Source organism: Psammomys obesus, unplaced genomic scaffold, assembly GCF_907164565.1.
Source record: "Psammomys obesus unplaced genomic scaffold, mPsaObe1.curated_primary_1811, whole genome shotgun sequence".
Lineage (NCBI taxonomy): Eukaryota > Metazoa > Chordata > Mammalia > Rodentia > Muridae > Psammomys > Psammomys obesus.
In genome coordinates this window covers 1,102,486-1,124,456 of record NW_026596101.1, presented here as the reverse complement: position 1 = coordinate 1,124,456, position 21,971 = coordinate 1,102,486, and the positions used below count along the sequence as shown (strand labels likewise).

The 21,971-nt window shown below is 48.3% G+C and overlaps 1 protein-coding gene and 1 pseudogene across 6 annotated transcripts; both read right to left on the bottom strand.

The window, feature by feature from the left end:
* Positions 1-6,314: 6,314 nt before the first annotated feature.
* LOC129692193 (gamma-glutamylaminecyclotransferase-like) lies at positions 6,315-6,918 on the bottom strand (annotated as a pseudogene).
* A 4,869-nt stretch (positions 6,919-11,787) lies between these two features.
* On the bottom strand, positions 11,788-21,919 carry Tada3 (transcriptional adaptor 3). 6 transcript variants are annotated; one of them, XM_055628447.1, is made up of 11 exons: positions 21,743-21,918; positions 21,384-21,441; positions 20,975-21,036; positions 19,865-20,089; positions 19,020-19,270; positions 18,789-18,894; positions 16,646-16,787; positions 16,445-16,548; positions 15,180-15,289; positions 14,459-14,644; positions 11,788-12,274 (listed from the first exon to the last, which is right to left on the bottom strand). In XM_055628447.1, the coding sequence occupies exons 3-11, from the start codon at positions 20,978-20,980 to the stop codon at positions 12,082-12,084; spliced, it is 1,323 nt and encodes a 440-aa protein (XP_055484422.1). In that variant the 5' UTR covers positions 20,981-21,036; positions 21,384-21,441; positions 21,743-21,918; the 3' UTR covers positions 11,788-12,081. The 6 variants fall into 6 exon arrangements, with proteins under 6 accessions (XP_055484422.1, XP_055484423.1, XP_055484421.1 ...); XM_055628448.1 differs by lacking the exon at positions 21,384-21,441; XM_055628446.1 differs by lacking the exon at positions 21,743-21,918 and having other exon boundaries at positions 21,384-21,685.
* Positions 21,920-21,971: the final 52 nt, after the last annotated feature.

The following is a 21,971-nucleotide window of genomic DNA, read 5'->3' as shown; positions in this document are numbered from 1 at the left end:
ACAAGTTGAAGACTAGCCTGGGCTACAGAATGAGACCTAGTCTAAAAAAAAATAAAAATAGTTTCACATTTTATATAAACAACACGTAAAACTCATACCAAGAATCTAATCATCAAAGGACATAAAGTAAGCCTAGGGCATTTTCTGTCTCACTAGTAAGAAAAGGATACAACAAAAAGAAAGGTCATTACAGCCTTCCACATCTGAACTTTAAATAACATTTGTTTGTTGTTATGTGTGTGTGTGTGTGTGTGTGTGTGTGTGTGTGTGTGTGTATACATGTGGAGGCTAGAGATCAACCTTGGGTGTCTACTCTCTCTCTCTCTCTCTCCACCTCATTTTTTGAGACAAGCTAGCTCACTAAGCCAGAGCTCACCAGGTGGCTAGACTGGCTGGCCAGCAAGCATCAGCAGCCACGCACTACTACCAAGCCCAGATTTTGACATTAAGTACTAGGGATCTAGACTCAGGTCCTTGTATTCATGCAGCAGGCACTTGGCTAACTGAGCCATCCTTCAGCCCAAGAAATATTTTTATGACAACAAAATTATTAGGTATACCTCCTAGGTGGAATATTTCACAGCTTGTAATAGGCAATATGACCTATTTATAGAAGAAATATGTCTTTATGCGGTTAAGAAGGTATTTTATATGGTAACTTCAAAGTGACATGGGAACCACAAATTTATTCACAGTGGAGTAGAAAAGAACATCCCAAAAGTTAAGGATAATTTAAAAGTTTTCTCTCACTTAGTTGTGTTTGCATGTCTGCATTCCCCAGTCTTTTTGCTGTTGCTCTTGAATAACACTAACTTTATAATAATAATAAAATATTCCCTAAAAAATTATGCTAAGCCATGTCTGGTAGCACAGCTACTTGGGGAATCTGAAGCTGGGGGAAAAAAAAAAGTCACAGCTTGGGCTACCAAATGAGCTCAAGGCCAGCTGGAGCAACTTGGTGAGACCCTGTCTCAAAAGAAAAAGTAAGAGGAGGTCTAGCGCTGGAGCTCTGCAGTAGAGTGCTTGCCTGGCTTTCGAGGGCCAAGATTTAAACCTCAGTGCTGCCCCACAAAAAAAAAAAAAAAAAAAAAAAAAAAAAAAGTGCCAAACCGGGTGTGGTGCTACCAGCTTACAGTCTCATCACCCAGGAAGCTAAGGCAGGAGGGTCAAGGGGTTTGTTATGTTTTTAAGAAAGATTTGGGGGGAGGTCAAAACTGGGGTTCTCTGTGTAGCCATGGCTGTCCTGGAATTCGCTTTGTAGACCACACTGGCCTGGATCTCACAGAGATCCGCCTGCCTCTGCCTCCCAAGTGCTTGGATTACAGGCGTGGCCACCATGCCCAGCAAGAATGATTTATTTTTCTTACTTTAAAAATGGGTGTATGTGTATGCATCTGTGTACATAACTGTAGGTTCCCGTGGAGGCCAGAAGGATCAGGTACCCCTGGAGCTGGAGCTATAGTAACTGACAGCACTGAGCCCAAACATGGGCACTGGAAACTTAATTTGGAACTTAATGGGAGAGCAGTACCTTTTCTTAACTGCTGGCCATCTCTCTACCCCCTAGTTCAGAAGTTTGAGGCCAGGCTACACAGACCTTAACTCAAAACAATGATGTCACAAGATGACAACTGTGTAGTGTATCTCACCCAGCTTCCCAGATGCTAAGTTATAGTGTGGAATTAGTTAATTGAAATTATTTAGATTTTTGTATAAAAATTCATAAATAGCTGGATATAGTAGTTCATGTCTGTAATATTAATACTTAGAGGTAGAGGCATGAGGTTCACAAGTTCAAGGTCAGCCTCAGCTACTTAGTACATTCCTGGTGGCCAGGACTACATAGTGAGACTCCGTCTCAAAATGCCCAACTCACAGAAAAGAATGAGGCAAAAGGGAGAAGTTTTCTTTCCTGGACAGCAGCTCTTCTAACAGAGCCAACTTTCAAATTATTCTCCTTTTCTGGAATTCCACTGTTTAGTCATGCTCCCGTATTTGGGGGTTCCTCACTGTCTTTTTTGGTGTCTCCTCCCCCTTTCCCAGGGTATCAGAAACAGCCTGCCTGAGGGGACCAAAGGTTCCTTCAGACTTACAGACTTGTCAGACCCCGGCAGCCCCAGGGCCAGCCCCCAGCATCTCTTGTGCCCTCCTTCTGCCCCTCCAGCTTCATGCCTGATTTTGTTATGCACTCATGCAGGAGGGTCCAGAAGCTTATGTACACAACAGGCCTTTACAGTTTGGACCCAGCTTACAAAACTGACACACTGCCAGCTATCTGATCTGGCCTTTCCCCTTTCTGAACCCCAGCTTCCTCATCTCAGATAAAGGAGAACTTTTACTTGCTGGAACATAGTTGCTTTTGTCTTATGGTGGCTCCCCTGACTTTATTCTCATTCTTCATGATGCTCCTCTCCAGGCTTAATTCTATCTATTTACTTTTTTAGATTTATTGATTTACGTGCATGTTGTGTGCGTATGTATTCCTACCACATGTTAACATGAGCCCACAGATTTCAGAAGAGGATGTTGGAACTCATGGAACTGAAGGGTCAGATAGTTGTGAGCCTCCTGCTGTAAGTTCTGGGAACCAAACCTGGGTCCTCTGCAAGAACAGCAAGCAGTCCTAACCGCAGAGCCACCTCTCCATTCCCTGTACGTGTTTGGAAAGGAGGCTTCTTTTTCCTTTTTTTTTTTTTTTTTTTCAAATTACTTATATTTAATCTTCTTGATTCCCAGTAGCCTGCCCCTGTACCAACATCTTCTTATCTTAGTTCCTCTGGTCGCCTGACTGTCCATGCCCCACAAGCTCTAGCAATGTGATTATAGTCTGTCAACCGGACTCTAGGAATGGCTGTGACATTGGGCCGCATGTGGTACTGCTGAGCTAAGACCAAGATGCCCTTTTCTATCATGACCACATCAGGCTTCAGCTGGATAAAATCCTCACGTACCTGCAGGAGTCGGGTGGAGTCCTCCTCTCATGGAATCTCAGTTTCCTTTCAGACGTTCTCTTCAAATTGCAGCCTTGGCAGCACCTAGGGCAATGCTGCACCCCGAGGAGGACCACCGCCTCATGGCTTTTGTAGTAATGGAGCCAATGATTGTGGTCAGCGACATATCATGGTTTTTGACATCAACAAAGGTACCAACTTTCTCCAGAGTGCTGGTCCTATCATCCAGTGCCATGTGGTAAGCACAGGTCCCCACTTGCTCCAGGAACTGTTCAGCCACAGATAGCATTTCTCCTGTAAGAATAGTGCTGATTTAGTCCCATCTCCAACCTCTTCATCTTGGGTCCTTTCTTTCTTTTTTTAGGTTTGTTTGGTTTTTTGTTTTTTTGTTTTTTTTTAACAGGGTTTCTCTGTAATAGCCCTGGCTGCCCTGGCACTCACTCTTTAGACCAGGCTGGCCTCAAAGTCAGAGAGACTCGCTTGCCTCTGCCTCTGAGTACTGGGATTAAAAACATGTACACCACAGCCTGGGAGTCCTGCTAATCTCAGTCATGAGCTTGGCTGCAGGATGCTGGACTTGCATCTCTTGAAGAATGGCATTGCCATCACTGGTCATCATGATGCCTCCCATTTGTTCCAAAAGCATCTTCATCACAGATTTAGGTCCCAAAATGTCCAGATGATGTTGACAATTGTCTTAACAGTATTGATATTTTGGATTGAACTTTCCTTCAGGGTTTACACTTTGTATTCTGACTGAGCACAAGCACTGGACAGGGCCCATTATGGCATGGATGCCTCTTCTTCCTTTTAAGACCTGATAAGCAAGCCAAGCTTGGTGGTGCACTCCTGTAATCCCAGCACTCAGGGAGAAGAGGCAGAGGCAGGCAAATCTCTGTGAGTTCAAGGCCAGTCTGGTCTGGACAGCCAAGGCTACATAGAGAAACCCTGTCTCTGAAAATCCCTGAAAAAAAAAAAAAAAGATTTAAAAAAAAAAGTCCTGATAAACACCTTTTAATGTAATATATCATTTTCTTTCTAATGTTCTGCCTTTACCACCTTGGAGCCTAATTATAGCCTCAAGACTTGTCTTAGTCACTGTTTTCTATTGCTGAGAAAAGATACCAAGACCAAGGCAATTGCTGATAAAGGAGAGCATATAATTAGGGGCTTTCTTAGAGGTTCAGAGGTTTAGTCCATTATCACCATGGTGTCAGGAGCATGGTGGCCTGCAGGCGGCCACTGATGCAGTACCTGAGAGCTGCACCCTGATGCACAGGCAGAGAGGCCCTGGGCTTGGCTTGACTTTTGAAACCTCAAAGCCTAGCCCCAGTGACACACTTTCTCCAACAAGGCCACACCTCCTAATCCTTCTAGTTCTTCTCAAATAGTGCTGCTCTCTGATGATTTAACATTCAAATATATGAGCCTATGGGTCCATTCTTATTTAAACCACCTCAAGGCTCTTTCTCTCAATAAACCTTATTTCTGAAAAGAATTTAGAGTCAGTTGTCTCAGTTAGCGTTGTTTCATTGCTGTGAAGAGACACCACAATCGTAGCAGCTCTTCCCCCTTCCAAGCAGAGTTTCCTCTGTGTAGCCTTGGCTGTCCTGGACTCACTTTGTAGACCAGGCTGGCCTTGAACTCACAGAGCTCTGCCTGCTTCTGCCTCCCTGAGTGATGAGAGCACAGTCATGTGCCACCGCCCCCATCTCAAAGCACAAGTTTTAATTTAAATGTTATTATGTGCACGTATAGATGTGCACAAGTGTGCACACATTCCACAACACACACTTGTTTGAAGGGCAGCTAGGAGGGCTGGTTCTCCTCTGCTACCATATGGGTCCCAGGGATCAAACTCAAGCTGTCAGATTTGGTGGCCAGCTTCTTTACTCCCTGAGCCATTGTACTGCCCCCAGACACAGGTTTGTGACAGGGTGGGGGGTGAGGGCAAATGAACTTCTTTGTGCAAAGTATGTCACTCCCATTGGCTTCTTCACTGAAACGTCTTCCCAGAGTTATGTTTAATGATATGCCATGAACTTTATCAAAGGTTGCAATGAGAGGAGCTGGAGAGATGGCTCAGTGATTAAGAGCACTTACTGCTCTTGCTGGGAACCAGAGCTGTGGTTACCAGCACTCACACAGGGTGAGTTCCAGGGAATCAGGTTCTCTGTTCTGGCCCCCTCGGGCACCTGCATGCAAGTGGTGCATATAAACTCATGAAGGGCACATATACACATAAAAAAATAAAAGAATGGTGTGTGAGAGAGAGAGACTCACTAGGTAGCTGTGGCTGGCCTGAGACCCTCCATGTAGACCAGGCTCACCTTCAGCTCACAGATATACGCCTGCCTACTATTTCTCCAATGCTGGGATTAATGAATCTTTAAGAAAGGCAGAGGAGCAGCCAAAACCTGAACTTTGGCCCTCATCATTAAGCAACATTAGGCATCATTAAGCTCTTAAATCCTGCGCCCTATGAACCCAAAACTCATCAGTGCAGCTGGGCTGGCTGGCCAGTGAACTTCAGGGTTCTGCCTGCCTCTGCAACCCTCCCCTAAGGCTGGGGTCACAGCGACGCCAGCTTTCTCGATGGGTTTCTGGGGCTCTGGACACAGCTTCTTGTGCGGTAGGCCCTTCACCAGCTTTCGAGGAAGGACTTCACTCTGTAGCCCAAACTGTCACGGAACTCACTTTATAGCCCAGGCTGGCCTCCATCAGCCTCCTGAGAGCTAGGTCCACAAATGTGAACCACCATGCCCAGTTTCTCTGTCGGTCTGCCTGCCTGTGATTTTAGGTAAGGTTACCCTGTGTTGCACAGGCTGCCCCAGACTTCTGAGTTCAAGTGATATGTGTCAGTCTCCTTAGTGGCTGGGGCTGCAGACCTCTACCACCTGACCTGCCTTGGAGGGCATTTGAAAACAGAGATAGAGTCACTACCTCAAAACTAAATAAAAGAAAAACCGAGACAATCGGGCCCCAGCCTCAGCCTCAGCTGTTTATCTCTAGGTTGCATATGTGGAAATCAGTATGTTCAACCTTTGAGGCCCAACTCCAGCCCAGTCTTTAAGCCCAGATTAGACCAAATCAAATCAAAGGGGCAGTAAGGAGTACCAGGTGTCCTGTAACTGCCATTTAGAGGACTTTAGCCAGACTGTTTCTCATCTAGCACCTGCAAGCTCACGTGCTCCTTGACTAAGGCAATATTAAGTAACATCAGATTAGGGTACTTGCAAAATTTGTGTCACAGAGAGACCTTTTGTCAGCATGTTTTATATGCAGATGTTGAGTCGGGGAAAGCTCGGCTTGTGCCAGGCAGCTGCCGGGGCTCCATCCATCTTGTTGGCATCTGTTAGCTCCTTAATCTGTTTCCACGGGGGGGTTGTAGGGCAGCCTGTGTAGGCCCTCAGAGCAGTAGTGTTCACGGTAGGGAAGATGCAGGCACTCAGGTGCATAGGCAACTGCATTGTGCACAAAGCACTGAATGCTGTCCCCAGGTCCACCTGCACCCTGGTACTCAAGCACCCTCACCTACAGGACTGTGGGTTGGTACATGCTGGAGCAGTCTTCAAAGTTATTCATGATGGACAACGTCTGCCCATCTGCCTTGTAGATCTCAGCTGTCACACAGTGGCGCTCCTTGCCTGGCAGGTGCAGCAGCCCCGGGGTATCCCGTGTTCGCCCTTGATCACCAGTAGGAAGAATTCAACTGTGCATCCCATGCTTCAGAAGGCCATCAGGCCCTGTGAATGGTCCAGCATGACTTTGTGGTTGGGCTGGCCTCACTTCGGGCTGCCGTCCATGAAGATGTGGGTCGTCTGGCTGCAGACACTTTTCTGATTGTGTTTTGAACAACACACACAGATATTTCAGGAAGCATCTTGTCCCTGTTGGAGCCATCCATACCACAAGAAGTAAGCAGCGGCTCTGCTTGGGTCAGGGCTTCCAGGGCTTCTGTCTGCATCGCCCACCATGGCCATTGCATCCACTGTGTGGGCCTCACCTGGTGGTTTTCCCCTTGCTTTTATTTTCTGTTTGTGGCTGTTTGGCTTGTGTGCGTGTCTGTGCACCACAGGCATGCAAGTGTCCACTGAGACCAGAAGAAGGCATCAAATCCCCCTGGAACTGAAGTTACAGCTGGTTGCAAGTGTCCACGTGGGTGCTAGGAATTGAACCTGGATCTCTGGAAGAGCTTCCAGGGCTTTTAACACTAAAGGCATTTCTCCATTCCCATGGGACTACTTCAAGAACCATCCTCAGCCTGGAGAATACAGTCTGCACTAGTTTACAGTCTCTCCCAGCCTGCTGCCAACCTACTTTGCAGCTTCCGTGTATCCTTTCCCCTTCCCTCCACACACCTAGGGCTCCAGTTAAGCTGAAGTTCTCACTTCCAAGCAGGCCAGCTGTTCACACCTCTGTGTCTTGTTGTTCCTTTGTCTGGGATGTCATCTTCTGCCCAGCGACTTCCTGTCTTGTCCTCCGTGAAGCATCTCTTGGCCCTCTGAGCTGCTGTTGGCTCACTCTCTGCCCCAGGTCCCTGGCAGCTTGTTCACACTCTTCTGTGCCTGCTCTTATTGCCTGCATTCCCACTGCCTGTCCATCATCTCCCTGTCACAGGAGCCTGAGTCCCCTGTACCTCTGGAAACAGCTGTGGTGTAAGGGAGCAAAAGTGTGACCGAGGAAGTAGAGCAGGTAGATGGAGTCAGGGGTACCCAGAGTGCATCCTACCACAGGCCAGTTGTGCCAGCTTCTCTCTGTTGAGCCTGGAGCCCCAGGCCAGGAAGTGATCGCACCTGCTGAGTTGGCCTTCTGGGATCCCACTGTGGCCCAACCTCATCCCTCTGCTCTCACAGAGGGATCTGGGACCCAAGGAAAACACTTGGGTGGCAGAAAGATCCCATAGACTCTTGCCTAATTAGTCACAGTGTTGGGATGACTTCTAGAAAGAATTGGTCAGTGGCTGGAACTTATTTTCCCTCTTCCTGGGGAAGCAGTTTCCTCCAAATCCCACAAAGGAGGCTTGATTTGGCTCCAGTGACATGGGAGGTAGCTGTCACATTCCCTCAGAGCATAAACTAGACCTGGTGGTACATGCCTGATGCTCCAGCATTTGTAAGGAAGATGCAGGAAGGTCAGATGCTCATGCTCAAATCAAGAGACAGCTGGAGACCAGACAGGGATCCATGAGATTCTGCCTTAAAAGGAAACAAAAATGGGATGGAGAGACGGCCCAGCAGTTGAGTGCTTGCTGGTCTTGCAGAGAACGTGAGTTCTGTTCCCAGCATCCATGCTAGGCCATTCGTGAACCTCTGTAACTTTCGCTCCATAGGATCCGATGCCGCCTTCTGGCTTCTGAGGGCACTAAACTCATGTGCACAACACTTATTTACATGTAATTAAAAATCTTAAGTACAAAATAATGAAAAATAAAATGGCAAAGCCTGGTGCGGTACTGCACACCTGTAATCCTGGCGCTTAGAGGTAACTGGATCTCTGAGTTCAAGGCCAGCCTGATCTACCAAGCGAGTCCAGGACAGCCAAGACTTTACAGAACAACCCTGTCTTGAAAAACCTAAATAAGGAGCTGGAGAGATGGCTCAGAGGTTAAGAGCACTGGCTGCTCTTCCAAAAGTCCTGAGTTCAATTCCCAGCAACCACACGGAGGCTTGCAACCATCTATAATGAGATCTGGCGCCCTCTTCCGGCAGGCAGGTGTACAGGCAGACAGAACACTGCATATGTAATAAATAAATATATATAAAAAAGAAGAAAAACCTAAATAAATAAAACAAAGAACTGGGGGGGGGGGGGGTCCTGGGAACAATAGCTGCCTGTACAAAGGCTGCAGACACGCAGCAAGGCGTCACATCTTTGTGAGCCTTGGTGTCCTTGGTAGTTGGCACAGTACTACTTATACCTCACAGCAGGCAGTGTGCAGGAACAGTGTCTATGGTAGAGGGCCCAGCTCCATACCTGGCCTCTTTGATAGGGACTCATAAACTCTTAAAGCAGCCTGGCATAGTGGCGCACACCTGTAATCCCAGCACTCAGGGAGGCAGAAGCTGGTGGATTGCTGTGAGTTCAAGGCCAGCCTGGTCTACAAATCGAGTCCAGCACAGCTAATGCTACATAGAGAAACCCTGTCTTGAAAAAAACAAAAAAACAAACAACAATGAACCTCTCACAGCTATTCCTTGGGAGTGGAGAAACCAGGTCCTGTCAGTCCTTAAGCACACGGTGCCTACCTTCCTCCTCGCACGCTTCTACCCAGTTTGGGGGCCTTGGATCTCACCTCCTCCACAAACCTCTCCTGTGTCCCTGTAACTCTCTGCCCATACCACCTACTATACTTATGGACATACCTAATGAATATGGAAGTAAGTGCTTTGTAGGCAAGGCTGTCATGTTTGGCTGCACAAAACGGACTCTGCCAGAGAGAAGGAAGTGCAATTCCACACAGACTGAACTGGGACAGGGGTCCCACTGAATTATGTAACAAAGGAGGACTGCCTCCAAGTCACGTAGCCGAGTTTGTGTCTTGGCTTAACCGCTTAGACCAAACAAGCTGTGTAACTTCCTAAGCCCCTGTTCCCTTATCTGCGAAGGATGGGATGTTATTGGAACTCTACCAAAGCCTCAGATAAGGTCAGAGCAGCAGCTGGTACCTGGCTAATATTTACCGAGTGCTTAATTTTATTATTGTTGTTGGAGTTAGCGCCTTTGTTTGATGTGTGGGTATTTATTTGTTTGTTTCTGAGAAGATATGAGCAGCCTGGGGACAATGAGTCACTATTGTCCCTGCACCTAGTAGCGGGCAGAGAGCCTGATGTCATTCCCTCAGGCTCTTCATCTTTCTGTTTATCCAAATATACTCTTATTAGTCAGACCTTTCTTTATTTACAAGTGACAAAACTCCAACACAACCTAGCTTAAGCTAACTGAAGCCCTAATAGAGGCTGACATTACTGGGTAGTCTATATCTGGGAGGTCATGTGGCTTCCGGTGTGGCTGGATCCAGGACTCTGTGTTTCTCCACCTCCTACACTGCTCCTGAGTTGGCTTCCATCTCAGGGATTCTCCCATATGGCAGGAAAGCAGGTCACTGGGTGCCTGTGTTTTCTTTATTTGCTGTCCCTGCTTCCTTCTCTTTTTCTCTCCCTTCTTCCCTTTTCTTTCCTTTCTGTGTGTCAGAGACAGGGCCTGATGTTGCTGATGCTATCCTTGAGCTTGATATCCAGCCAAGGGTGACCCTGAACTCCCGATTATGCTACCTCCACCCTCACCGAGAGTGCTGGGAGTACCGGCTGCACCATTATGCCGAACTCCAATTGTTGAGACAAGTCTCCAGCAACTCACTCAGGCTGTCCTTGAGCTTCCTAAGTAGCTGAGGCTGTCCCTGAACCTTTGCCTTTCTTGCCTCTACTTCTCAAGGTCTGGGAACTTAGGCTCATAACAACCACGCCAGACCCCATCAAGCAATTTTAGGGAAGGCCTGACTGACCTAGGTTTAGTCACATGGCCATTTTTTTCTTTTGGACCAATAATTATGATTGGCCAACCTGAGGATAACATGTCCCCCCTAGTTTAACAATCACATTCCCACACGAAGAGATGCTACTCTTCTACCTTTGTTTTTTGAAGACAGGGTCTCACTATATAACCCAAGCAAGCTTCAAACCTGCAGCTCTCCCTCCTCAGCCTTCTGAATGCTGGATTACAGGCTCTTCCCTCTGCAAACAAACAGCTCATTTCTCTTCGTGGCTCAGTTCATAGGTCATTTCCTCGTGAAACTGTCTCCTCTCCTTTCGCGTATCAAAGTGCCAACATCCTCTGGCTCTAACCCTAGTCTGGGGAGAACTCACAGGGAGGAGAGTTCATCCTTGGGCAAATGTTGGTAATCCACCCTGCATTTGTTTTATCTGCTGAGATTCTGTGGGTAGAACTTTGTGGGCTGTGTGGCTGGAACTCTGCATAGGCAAGGTGGCACGATGGCTCGGGCCTGTAATCCCTGGAGATTTAAGGCAAAAGCGAGAGAATAGCAACAAGTTTAGAGCCAGCCAGGACCCCTGCCTGTCTCAAAACAAGATCCCAGTGGATCAGTGCTTCTCAACCTTCCCAGTGCTGCAACCCTTTTTAATACAGTTCCTCATGTTGTGGTGACTCCCAACCACAAAATTATTTTCATTGCTACTTCAGAACTGTAACTTTGCTAGTTATGAATCGCAATGTAAATATCTGATATACAGGATTTCTGATAAGTGACCCCTTGGAAAAGGTCATTCTACCCCCAAAAGGATAGTGACCCACAGGCTGAGAGCCATTGCAGTAAAGTTACCTTCCCCCTAGAGGTTGTGCCAGAAATGGGCATGAGAGCTCCAGTTTGGGCTTAGATAAGATACAGGCACATCTGAGACAAGGCTGGTTACTTTTTTGGGAGGCCATGGCCAGCTAGCTTTAGGTTCTCTTCAGTGATAGACACAAATGAACCATTTGGCCTTGGCTGCTGCTGCCTGCCATCCACAGCTGAAGTGACATCCCAGTGATAGCCAGCATTGTGAAAACATCTGATGGAACAGGTCCTTGGTGGCCCTGTGCAGTAGCTCAGAGTACAATCCTGACTCAGGAATCCCAGGTCCTACCCTCCTGTCACCAGCATCCTCAGAAAGAAAGAAGTGCTCAAAAATAAATGTCATGGGTGAGTGGCCACAAGCTGAGAGCCACAAAGCAGGCCCTTCTGAACCCTTTTCACCAATCCAAGTCCTTCCTACCCCACAAATAAGATACTCAAAAACTGTGGGTTTGTTTTTGTAATTTTTTAAAAAACAAAACAAAACACAGCAGTCACTTTATTCTTAAGTCTGTACTATACAAAACCACAAGGAAGAAGTCCTTGAGAGAGGTGTTGAGGAGACGGTAAGGGGGACAGGGAGCGACCAGGAACAAGCCTGCTCATCTGGGGCGCCAGGCAGACACTAGGTCCAGGCTAGCACAGTAAGGCCATGCATGCTGGCTGCACAAGTCTCAGCGAGTGGCCCGACAGTGTTCCAGCCCTGAGACTGTTGTCATTTGCTGGGCAGCCTCCGGCCGAGGCTTCCAAGGCCTGGGAGATGGCCAGCAGTAGGTGAGGCTACCCGTCTAGGAGCTTCAGGATGCTCTCCCGCTCCTTCAGCGTCTTCCAGGCCTGGTCCTTCTCCTTCTTCGTGGGGGTGCGCTTCTTCTGCCGGGCAGCCATGATCTTGCGGAAGGCATCCATGACCTCATTGTCTGCCATTCGGACCCGCTGCCTCAGCTCCTGCCGGCTCACCTCCTCCTTTGCCAACCTGTGGGGAGCACGGGTCATGGTTATCTCATCTCCAGTTTGTCCCCTCTCTTTTCCAGTCTAAACCTCCTCACAATCCCCAGCGGGGGCTGGTGCTTCTTGGCCTGTTTGATTCACGGCCAGTGTGCATAGATGCAGAGCCACATTGACCTGGGTCTGTAAGGCATTAATTAAGTGCTCTAATTAAGTTAAATTAACACTGCTTATAGTGGGAGCACAGGGAAGTCTCCACCTTCCTTTCAATTTTGCTGTGAACCTAAAACTACTCTTAATTTTTTTTTTTTTTTTTTTGAGATAGTCTCACACTGTAGCCCAGGATGACCTAGAAACTTGACTCTAGAGCCTTGGCTGGCCCTGAACTTGAGGTGATCCTCTTGCCTTCGCCTCTCAAGTGCTAAAATTCTAGGTGAGAACCACTAACCCTAAGAAGCCAGGCATGGTGGTGCATGCCTTTAATCCCAGCACTTGGGAGGCAGAGGGAAGCAGATCTTTTTGGGTCTTTCAACAAAGCTCTACTTCGTTCCACTTGATTGGCTTTTATCCCTCATCGGGTAAAAGGAGAAAACCCAATCCACTGCCTGGGTTGTCTCTCAAATAAGAGAAGGTGCAAAAGACATGTGGGCCCTAAGCACACATTGGCTTCTTTATACTTAAATGCCCTTAAAGCTCAGCAACAGCCTTCCTCTCCTTTGACTGGTGTGTCTCCTTCAACCACCTAAGAGAACACCAGTCTGTTCTTCCTTATTCCCAGCCCCAGAACCATGTAACAGACTACAGAGCTGGCCAGGTAAATAAGTGAGCCCTGCTCTGTCGGGGCTCTGCGAGGAGCAAGGAGCCTTGCTTGAGCTCTAACAGAAAGGAAACTCCTACCAACATTCTTCACGTCACTTCTACCCTTGTCATCAGTGCAGGGAGAGTCGAATGTGGGTTGATATCAAATGAACTGGACTGTGACTGGTTGTCTGTATCAGTGTGAGGTGACCTGCCAATCAAAATCACAGCTGCCAACACATTAGCGATTCCCCGTGAATGGAAAGCATACTGGCACTTATTATTTACTTTCTCCATGGCTTTTTGTGTATATTACATGTGAACATGTTCATGTTGCACGTGTGGATGGATGCACACAGGAGGTCAGAGGCTGAGACTGGGTGCCTCTCATGCTTCAGCTTATTTATTTTTACCTTAGCTTACTCGTTAGGGGGTCCCACATGCTAAGTTGTGCGTGTGGAGGCCAGAGGACAACTTGCGGGAGATGCTTTTCTTTCTCAGTCATCAGGGTTCTAGGACTTGAACTCAGGGGGCTGGCCTTGGTGGCAAGGGCCTTTACCTGCTGAGCCATCTTGCTGGCCCTCTGCCTTCTCTTTTGAGATAGGATCTCTCAATGGGATCTTATTCAGCTAGGCTGTCTAGTCAGCAAGCTCTAAGGATCCACCTGCCCCTGCATCCATCCAAGTACTGGGGTAAGAGATGTACTCCACTGTGGCCAGCTCTTATGTGGGTGCTGAAAACTGAACTCAAGAGGTCAGGCTGAGTGGCAAGCATTTTCCTCACTGAGCTATCTTCCCAGTGCCTCTGTGGTATTTTGATTAAATAATACCATCAAGAGAAACAAAGCAGGGCTGAAGAGATGGCTCAGAGGGTAAGAACACTGGCTCCTCTTCCAGAGGTTCTGAGTTCAATTCCCAGCAAACCACATGGTGGCTCACAACCATTTATAATGGGATCTGGTGCCCTCTTCTGCTGTGCAGGTGTACATGCAGACAGAACATGTATAATAAATAAATAAAAACAAAGCACACATAAAAAGACAAAAACAAAACTAAAACCAAGTGCAACACAACACTGTGAATATTGCTAAACTATACTTAATAATGGCGTCAGGGCCAGAGAGGTGACTCAGTGCTTAAAAGTGTGTATTAGTCTTACAGAGGACTGAAACTCAGTCCCTAGCACCCACGCTGGGCAGCAGCAAACATCTGTAACTCCAGCTGCAAGGCATTGATACCACGGGCACCTGTACTCACATGCACCCACACGCACATAATTAAAATGAAATAAATCTAAAAACGGAATCAAATCTATGTACTTGTCAGCTGTGGGCGCTAGAGCCCTGCCCCTGGACTTAGCATCCATCTGAGATACAACCTGGGGAGACAGGGGGGCCTGGCACAGGCTCACTTACCTCAGCAGGTCATGCTTCTTGGTGCGGTTGTGTGCACTGAGCGCCTTCAGCTCAGCCTGCCGTTTGCGCAGCTCAGCCAGGACCTCATCCTCTGAGTCCTCAGCAGGCCGGTCCTCGGACTCCAGGAGGCCCTGGGCAATGAGCTCCTCCTTGATGCGGCTCTCCAGGGACTTGGTATGTGGCACACTGCAGGCAAGGTCGGCAGCTGAGCTCTGAGGGCTGGCTGGAGAGGTCCCTCAGAGGATCCTGAAGCTGGCTTTCTCCTTGTGACCCCACTATAGCCGCACATATGTTCCAGGCCTTGTTATGTCTGAGCTTATGATATATATATTCCCAAGATTTTTTAAACTACATTTTAACTCTTAAATATATTTTGAGTACAAATAGGATCACTCCTTTCCCCCTATCTGGTATTCTACTGTTTTTGTTCTTTGATGTTAAATATTTCTGTAATAACAGTTCCAAACTATTTCATATGTAGTCTGGGCACTTGGCCAGCCATCTCTTCAGGTGAGCACTCAGGTGATCTCCAGGAGTGGGAGCTAGGCCGATCAAGCCTGGACCAAGCCTCTGTCCAGAAACAAGGCCAGCACTCCCATGTGAGACTTCCCTGTTTGGCCAAATGGTTCTCAGCCTTTCTGCTAACAAAGAAATGTCTCCCCATGAGGAGGCAGAGAGAAGCTGACAGCCAACCTAGAGAACAGATGGGGTTATCACTCACCTGAAGGGCTTGTTCTGATTTCGGGGAGAGGTGCTTGCTCCATCAGCCCCTGATTCTTTTCCAGACATGTCAGGAATAGGAGAGTCCTCCATAGGGGAAATAATGTTTTCCTAAAGACCAGAGATGGGTTAGGAGAGAGCTGTAGCATTCCCAGTTTTCTGCTCCTCTCTGACACACAAAGATAGTCTTCACAGGCTACATAGAAATAGCCTGTCGTCCTTTCTATCCCACTCATGTTAAAAAGCTACCTCCAAAAGCTCTGATCATCTAGAAATTCCTTTTTTGGGGAGAGCCAAATATATAAAAAGAAGGGGACACAAGTGTAATGGTGACAGACTAGCCCAGACTTGTTAAACCTCTTGCAAGGCACCTGGCGCTGTGGGAATTATGACAGGGACTGGGAGATATCCCAACTCTGCTCTTTCTTCCATAGCAGCTGAGCTACACTACATTTCCCAGGCTTCCCTGCAGTCAGATGGACTCATGGGACACATTCTCCAGTGGAAAGTGATCTAAAGACTTAAGAGTCACAGCCACACCCAGAAAGCCTCCTTCACATACTCCTTACTCAACTTCTGAGGGTCTGGCACAGTAGCCCAATCAGGATGAAAAGCCACATGAGCTGGGAAGAAATGAGCTGGAGTCTCTGCTACGCTAAGCTAGACTTCCCCTTGCCTCAGTCTACTCCAGACTGTTCTCTGAGAGAAAAACGACTGTGTAACTGAGGCTAGGCTCAAGGACATAAAAGGGTGTTTCTAAGGTCAGGCAGGACATAAAGATGACCCAAGTGAGGGTTTGAGCCCTACCTTTACAGGTAGGTGGTCTTAAGAAAAACTTCCCTTTTCTGAACCTCAATTTCCTCACATGTAACATGGAGCTAACATAGCATGTGCCTCCAGTGAAAGGCACGAAATCCCCCTTAACCAATGTTCATCTTCTATGGAAGCCAAGTATGGTAGCATACATCTGTTGTCCCAGTACTTGTGAGGCTGAGGTAGGAGAATGACTGTAAGTTCTAGCCCACAGTTTGACTCTATTCAAAAAGCAAAACAACAAGAAAACACTAGTATTCTTGTGTGTGTGTGTGTGTGTTCGTGTGTGTGTTTTGTCTGCATGTGCTCACATGTTTTGGTTTTCTGAGATGGTGGTCACGTAGCTGGGTTGCATTTGAGCTCAAGAGCCTGCCTGTCTCCCAAGTGCTGCTGGGATCACAAGCATATGCCACCATGCCTAGCATGTGGTTCCTGGTCCAACGGAGTGCTTACCTCTACCAGGGCTTGCAGCAGGCGCTGCGTCAGGGCACCAAAGGGACACCCATCTTCTGGCTGCTCATGCTGGGCTTCAGACTTCTTCAGCAGGGCATCCACATCTGAAGTGGACAGGGAAAGGACAGCAGGAGGTGTGAAGCTGTGGGAACTCAGATCCCCAGAGCTGCTCTGGGGTGGACAGGGGCCAGACAGGCTTACCTTTTGTGTCCAATTCAGTCAGTGGTCCCATGAGGCCTTTCTTCTTGTCAGCCACAGCTGCTGCTCGGGCCCCATCCTTCTGCTCCTCCAGCAGATCCTCCTGTGCCCAGCGCTGGGAGTAGTGTTTCCCCAGTGGAGGGATCTGCAGCAAAGAGGCCATTCAACTCTGGGAGGTGAACAGTGGCCACTGAGCCTAGAGTGTGGGAGACTCTTGGCATGGGACAGTCAGTAGGCACTCCATTCAATCTGTTTCTTTCTTCGCTTACTTAGTGCCCAAGTCCCTAGCCCAAGGCTAAGGCTGGTGCCACAGAAGGCAAAGAAGATAAAATCTCTACACTCACGCTCTGGTAAGAGAAACAGGTATATAAAGAATGAACACAGCTGGGCGTGGCGGTACACAACCACCATCTCAGCCAGCACTGAGACCCTGCCTCGTCTCACACAAATAAACACCCCAAAATACATTTAGAAGCTGATATGCAATAATCAAGATGTAAGGTGTAAGGCAGTCATGGTGGAGCACGGCGGAGGCAAAGGCAGGCAGATCTCTGTGTTTCAGGCCAGTCCCAGGGCAGCCAGTGCTGGTACACAGAGAGACCCTGTCTGGGGAAAAACAACAACAAGATGTAAAGCATAAAATACTGTGTCTATGAGTCCTCTGGGTCAGAGGTGATTGTTCTAAAGAGAACCAGAGCCCACAGCAGGGATGAGAAGGAACTATTTTTGTGTGTTGATTAAACTTACTACTGCTACAATGGATCACCTTTCCTCCACTTTGGTTCTTTGAGACAGGGTTTTGACACAGGGCACGCTGACCTCAGAGTCACAGTGGGATCACAGGCGGTCGCAGTACTTTTGGTCAGGAATGAAGCTCAGGTTTGTCCATGCTAAGCATTTGCTCTACCACTAGGCAATATCACTAATGACATCTCTGGCTTCAGATAAATGGTTTTCAAATTCAGGTAAGTGTAATTAAAGCAGCCAGAGGAACACGGAGGCACCAAGTGAGACCATGTCCTTTATTGTTCTTGGAGAAAGGGCCTCAAATCAGTAAGTCCAGACTGGCCACAAACTTGCCTCGGCCTCCCAAGTACAACAGGTATGAGCTATCGGGCCCAGCTCACTCTTTCTTCTGGGGAATCTGGAAAGGCATCTTTGGTGGCAGGGCCTTGAAGAGTGAAGTGGCCTGTCAAGCTGAGAAGACCTTGTGTGTAGACTCTGGTGTGAGAACAGCGGGAGGGAGACATGTCTGGTACAGGTGGAAAGAGGGGTATGACCAAGGAAAACTGGAGAGGGGAACCGGGTTGTCACCAAGCACCAGGCACTTGGACTCCATCCCCTAGCTAACGGAGTTAGGGGAGGCCTAGAAGCAGGGCAGTTCCAGGAGCACACCTGGGGCGGCAGCTGCCCTGGGGTGGAGTCCCCGCCTCACACACCTGTCTACTTTCCTTTATGGAGCATGTTTTATTTTTCTTATAAATAAACTAACTTGCTGGGGACATATCTCTGCTGGAAGAGAGCTTGCTTGGAACAAACAAAGCCCTGGGTTCATCTCAGGACTGCATGCACTGGACATGGTCGCACCTACCTGTAACCCCGGCACTAGGGAGTCAGAGGACAGAAGATGAGAATTTCAGGGTCAGCGTTACCTGTACAAAATTCAAGACTAGCCTGGATAAATGAAATCCAGTCTCAAAACAATCAAGCAAACCAGAACAGAAAACCAACTTTTAAGCCAGGTGTAGTTACTAGGTTTGTGGTCCCAGATACCTGGGGACCCAAGGATCTAAGAATGGTTGAGTCCAAAGGTTCAAGGTCAGTCTGGGCACCATGGCAAGTTCTAAAGAAATAGGAACTTAACTTTTATATGTTGAAGAAAGAAAAAAACCTGTTCCCGAACTGTAAGAGCAGGGAGACTGTTCAGAGGCTCTTTGGATAAGGTAAAGGGACAGGGTTGATGTCACTGACAGACACACCCTTTGGCTGAGGTCGGGGAGACAAGGGAAACCTCCGTATTTGCAGGGTAGTGGAGCAGGCAGGAGGCTGTGAAGAAAGGAAGTTAAGCGACACAAACTTTGCTGCCTAGGATTCTGAGGCACCTCTGAGCCCTCTTGCTCTAACTGCTAAGGCTCAAAGTTTCTACCTTATAATGTTCAGCTTCATCTTCAGGGGGCTTCAGGAGTTCCTCCAGTGTTCGTACCTCCTCACTGGTGATGTCAGCACAATATGGCTCCACAGAGGCCCAGAACCTGCGGGGAGAAGCAGACCCCGAGTGGGCGAGGTACTCCTCCAGCCTTAGCCCTGGGCCTTCTAAGACCCCACCACAAGCCCCTATGCTCCCTCTAGCTCCCTTCTATGTGCTCAGGCTCAGGACCTGTTGGGAGCATCATTCTTGGGGATCCGAGGCACATCAATTGGGTCATCAGTGAACTCATATTCTTGGATCTTGGGCTGAACATTTTTGGATTTGGGTCGTCCTGGGCCAGGGCCTGGCCCATGTCCTGTCTTCCCTTCCAGTTTCTGCTTCTTGGGTTTCCCATGTTTTGGGGGAGCACCAAGCTCATGGTCTCGACCCAGCTTCAGGAATCGTCGGTCACCTTTCTTATCTTGCCAGTCAGTAAGGATCTGAAACACACATAGATAGTCCCTGAGAAGGGAAGAAGACACTTCTTTTCTGCTATGGATAACCTGAAATCTAGAATTTGAGTTATTAAGTAAACTATTCATACTTCAAAGTCTAGTTCTTTCGCTGAGATTTTCTCACATAGATTTAACCATAGGTGTACATTCTGATTGACCTCCGTCACCCAAGCTAGCCTTAGTTTGTTTGGCAGGAAGATTAACAAAATAAAAATCAAAAAGGTTATGCCCCAGGGCATGGCAGTCCTAGGGAATATGCTGATGGTGGTTTTTGGTGATGGTCAACAAGGCCATCATGTCAAACATCAACCCGTCTGGGAGCTCTGTCTAAACAACTGACTATATCAGTGTGTATCTCAGAAAGCTCCCAGGAATTCCAGGGACCACAAGTGGACAGTGTCCATCTTCTGAGGTTCAGCTGCATGGCATCCCTGGCCCTTAGTCTCTGCACTGAGACCCAACTGTGCTGTCACAATTCCCACTTGTGTCTCTCTTCCCATCCATCCCTTGGCCCCAGAAGATGGCGTTAACCCCTAACTTGACACAATCTATCTCTGGCGATGTCCCCAGGAGAATCACCTGGGTTTCAGCTTCCAGTACACGAAGTCGCCTGCTTGCAGAGGACAGCAGTGTCTCAAGCTCCAGCTGAAGGGTGTCCAGCTCCTCGATACCAATGCCATCGTCCTCAGAGCGGGCCAGCACTGCCGTGTACCGGGGACAGACCTTCAGGTGGTCCACAGACTTGAAGTCGTGAAACTGCAATGGGCAGTCCTTCAGCTCACTCATGGCCCAGGAGACGGGACCCTGTAAATCAGAAAGGAGGAGGCCATTGGGTAGCATGGGAGAGAGGTCCAACAAAGAAACCAGGCTTCAGGACCCTAACAGATAAAGATAGTGGCAAAGCTGGTCACAGAACCCGGCTATAACCAAGCCAGGGCTCACTTCACTGAACTATGTACATAACCTTATAAACAGGGGGCCTTTTTTCCATGTTTTTCTTTCTTTTCTTTTCTTTTTTTTTCAAGACAGGGTTTCTCTGTGTAACAGCCCTAGGTGTCCTGGAACTTGCTCTGTCAACAGGCAGGCTTTGAACTGAAGATGTACCTGCCTCAACCTCCAGAGTGCTGGGATTAAAGGCGGGCAGAGTCAACACCGGGTTTTTCTTTGACAAAGAAGGAAACAGACTCTGAAAGGGTATGCCCACATGCCTAGACACCTCACTGCAATTTACTGTCCCTTTTTTGTTTAGGTAGGGTCTCATGCATGCTACATTGGCACACCTTTTGAACATATTATTTCTTTATTTGAGACAAAATCTCATTATGTAGCCTTGGTTGGCCTAGTACTCGCTCACTATATAGACCAGGGTGGTGTCAAACTCATAGAGCTCTACCTGCCTCTACCTCCCCATGGGGGTAGGGGGGTTGTCTCAAACTACCCATGTAGCCAAGGATTTGTTTCTACTTCCCAAGTGATGGAATTCCAGGCATGTACCACACCTAGTTTATACAGTGCTGAGGATCCAAGGCAGGGTTCTTGTGCATGCTAGGCACAGATTTTTCCAAACTGAGTTCTATCCAGCCTCCTTTCATGAATTTTTATTGAGACAGACTCTCAATAAGTTGTCCAGGCAGGCCTTGAACTTATCATCCACCTGCTTCAGCCTCCCAAGTAACTAGGTTTACAAACCTGCATGATCAGGCCGGTCTCCTAGTTGCAATTTGAACCACAGTAGTCTGGAATCTGCAGCACTGAGGGAGAGATACCAGTGTGTCCTGTCTTCTCATGTTTTCCTACGTCGGGCTGTTTCAAGCACTCTATCTTACGGGGTTCTCCCAGACTCTCCTTGTCTCCCTTCATTCCACCTCTGCACCTTCTTTGTGTCCCTAGCTAGTTTGGAACACTGGCTGGTCAGGCAGACAGAACTAAGTTCCAGCCCATTTTCTTCTCTCATGTGCCCTTCTAAACATATTATTTAACCTGAATGTCAGGTTTCTTGTTTTTTGTTGTTTTTTTTCCAGGACAAAAGATGATGCCTCAGTCTATTTCCCCACTAAAAAGTATGAATCTGTAAAATGGGGGCATCGAGAGTACCTACCTCCCTGGAATGTTCTGAGGATTACGAGGTGATGCTCGTCAAATGCCCAGTTCAGTGCCTGGCACAGAAGTGGGACTGCTTAATGGCTGGCTCCACCTGTGTGTCGCCCCAAGATCCCGCCTCCAGGGTCCTCGTCCTCTAGGAAGCCCTAACACAGCCCCCACCTCTCCTACCTCCTCCCTGCGGCCTCCTGCAGGCCCCGGGCCGCAGGAGGGGGCGGGGAGTTCAGGGAGAACGGAGAAACCGCCCCGGAACTGGCTATGGGCGGGCCCCCTGCAGTTGACGCGAGGGCGGGGACACAGCCAGCCCACAGGGGTCTGACGGGGTGTGGGGTGGGGGGTCTAAGGCCACCTACGAACCTCCAGGAGGTGGAATGCTAGGCCAGAGGAGTCCCCTGAGAAGCAGCCCGGGGGTAGGGCGGGGCTCAGAGCCGAGATCTCAAGGGACTAGCTGTCCAGACGAGCCCTAGGGCTGCTAGGAGGAGGAGCCCGGAGAGGATAGTGAAGGACCACCGGAAGAAACGTCGGGCGTCGCCGGCTCGGTCTGTCCTAATTTGGTGCCCAACCTGAGGTCGGGCTGTACTATTGT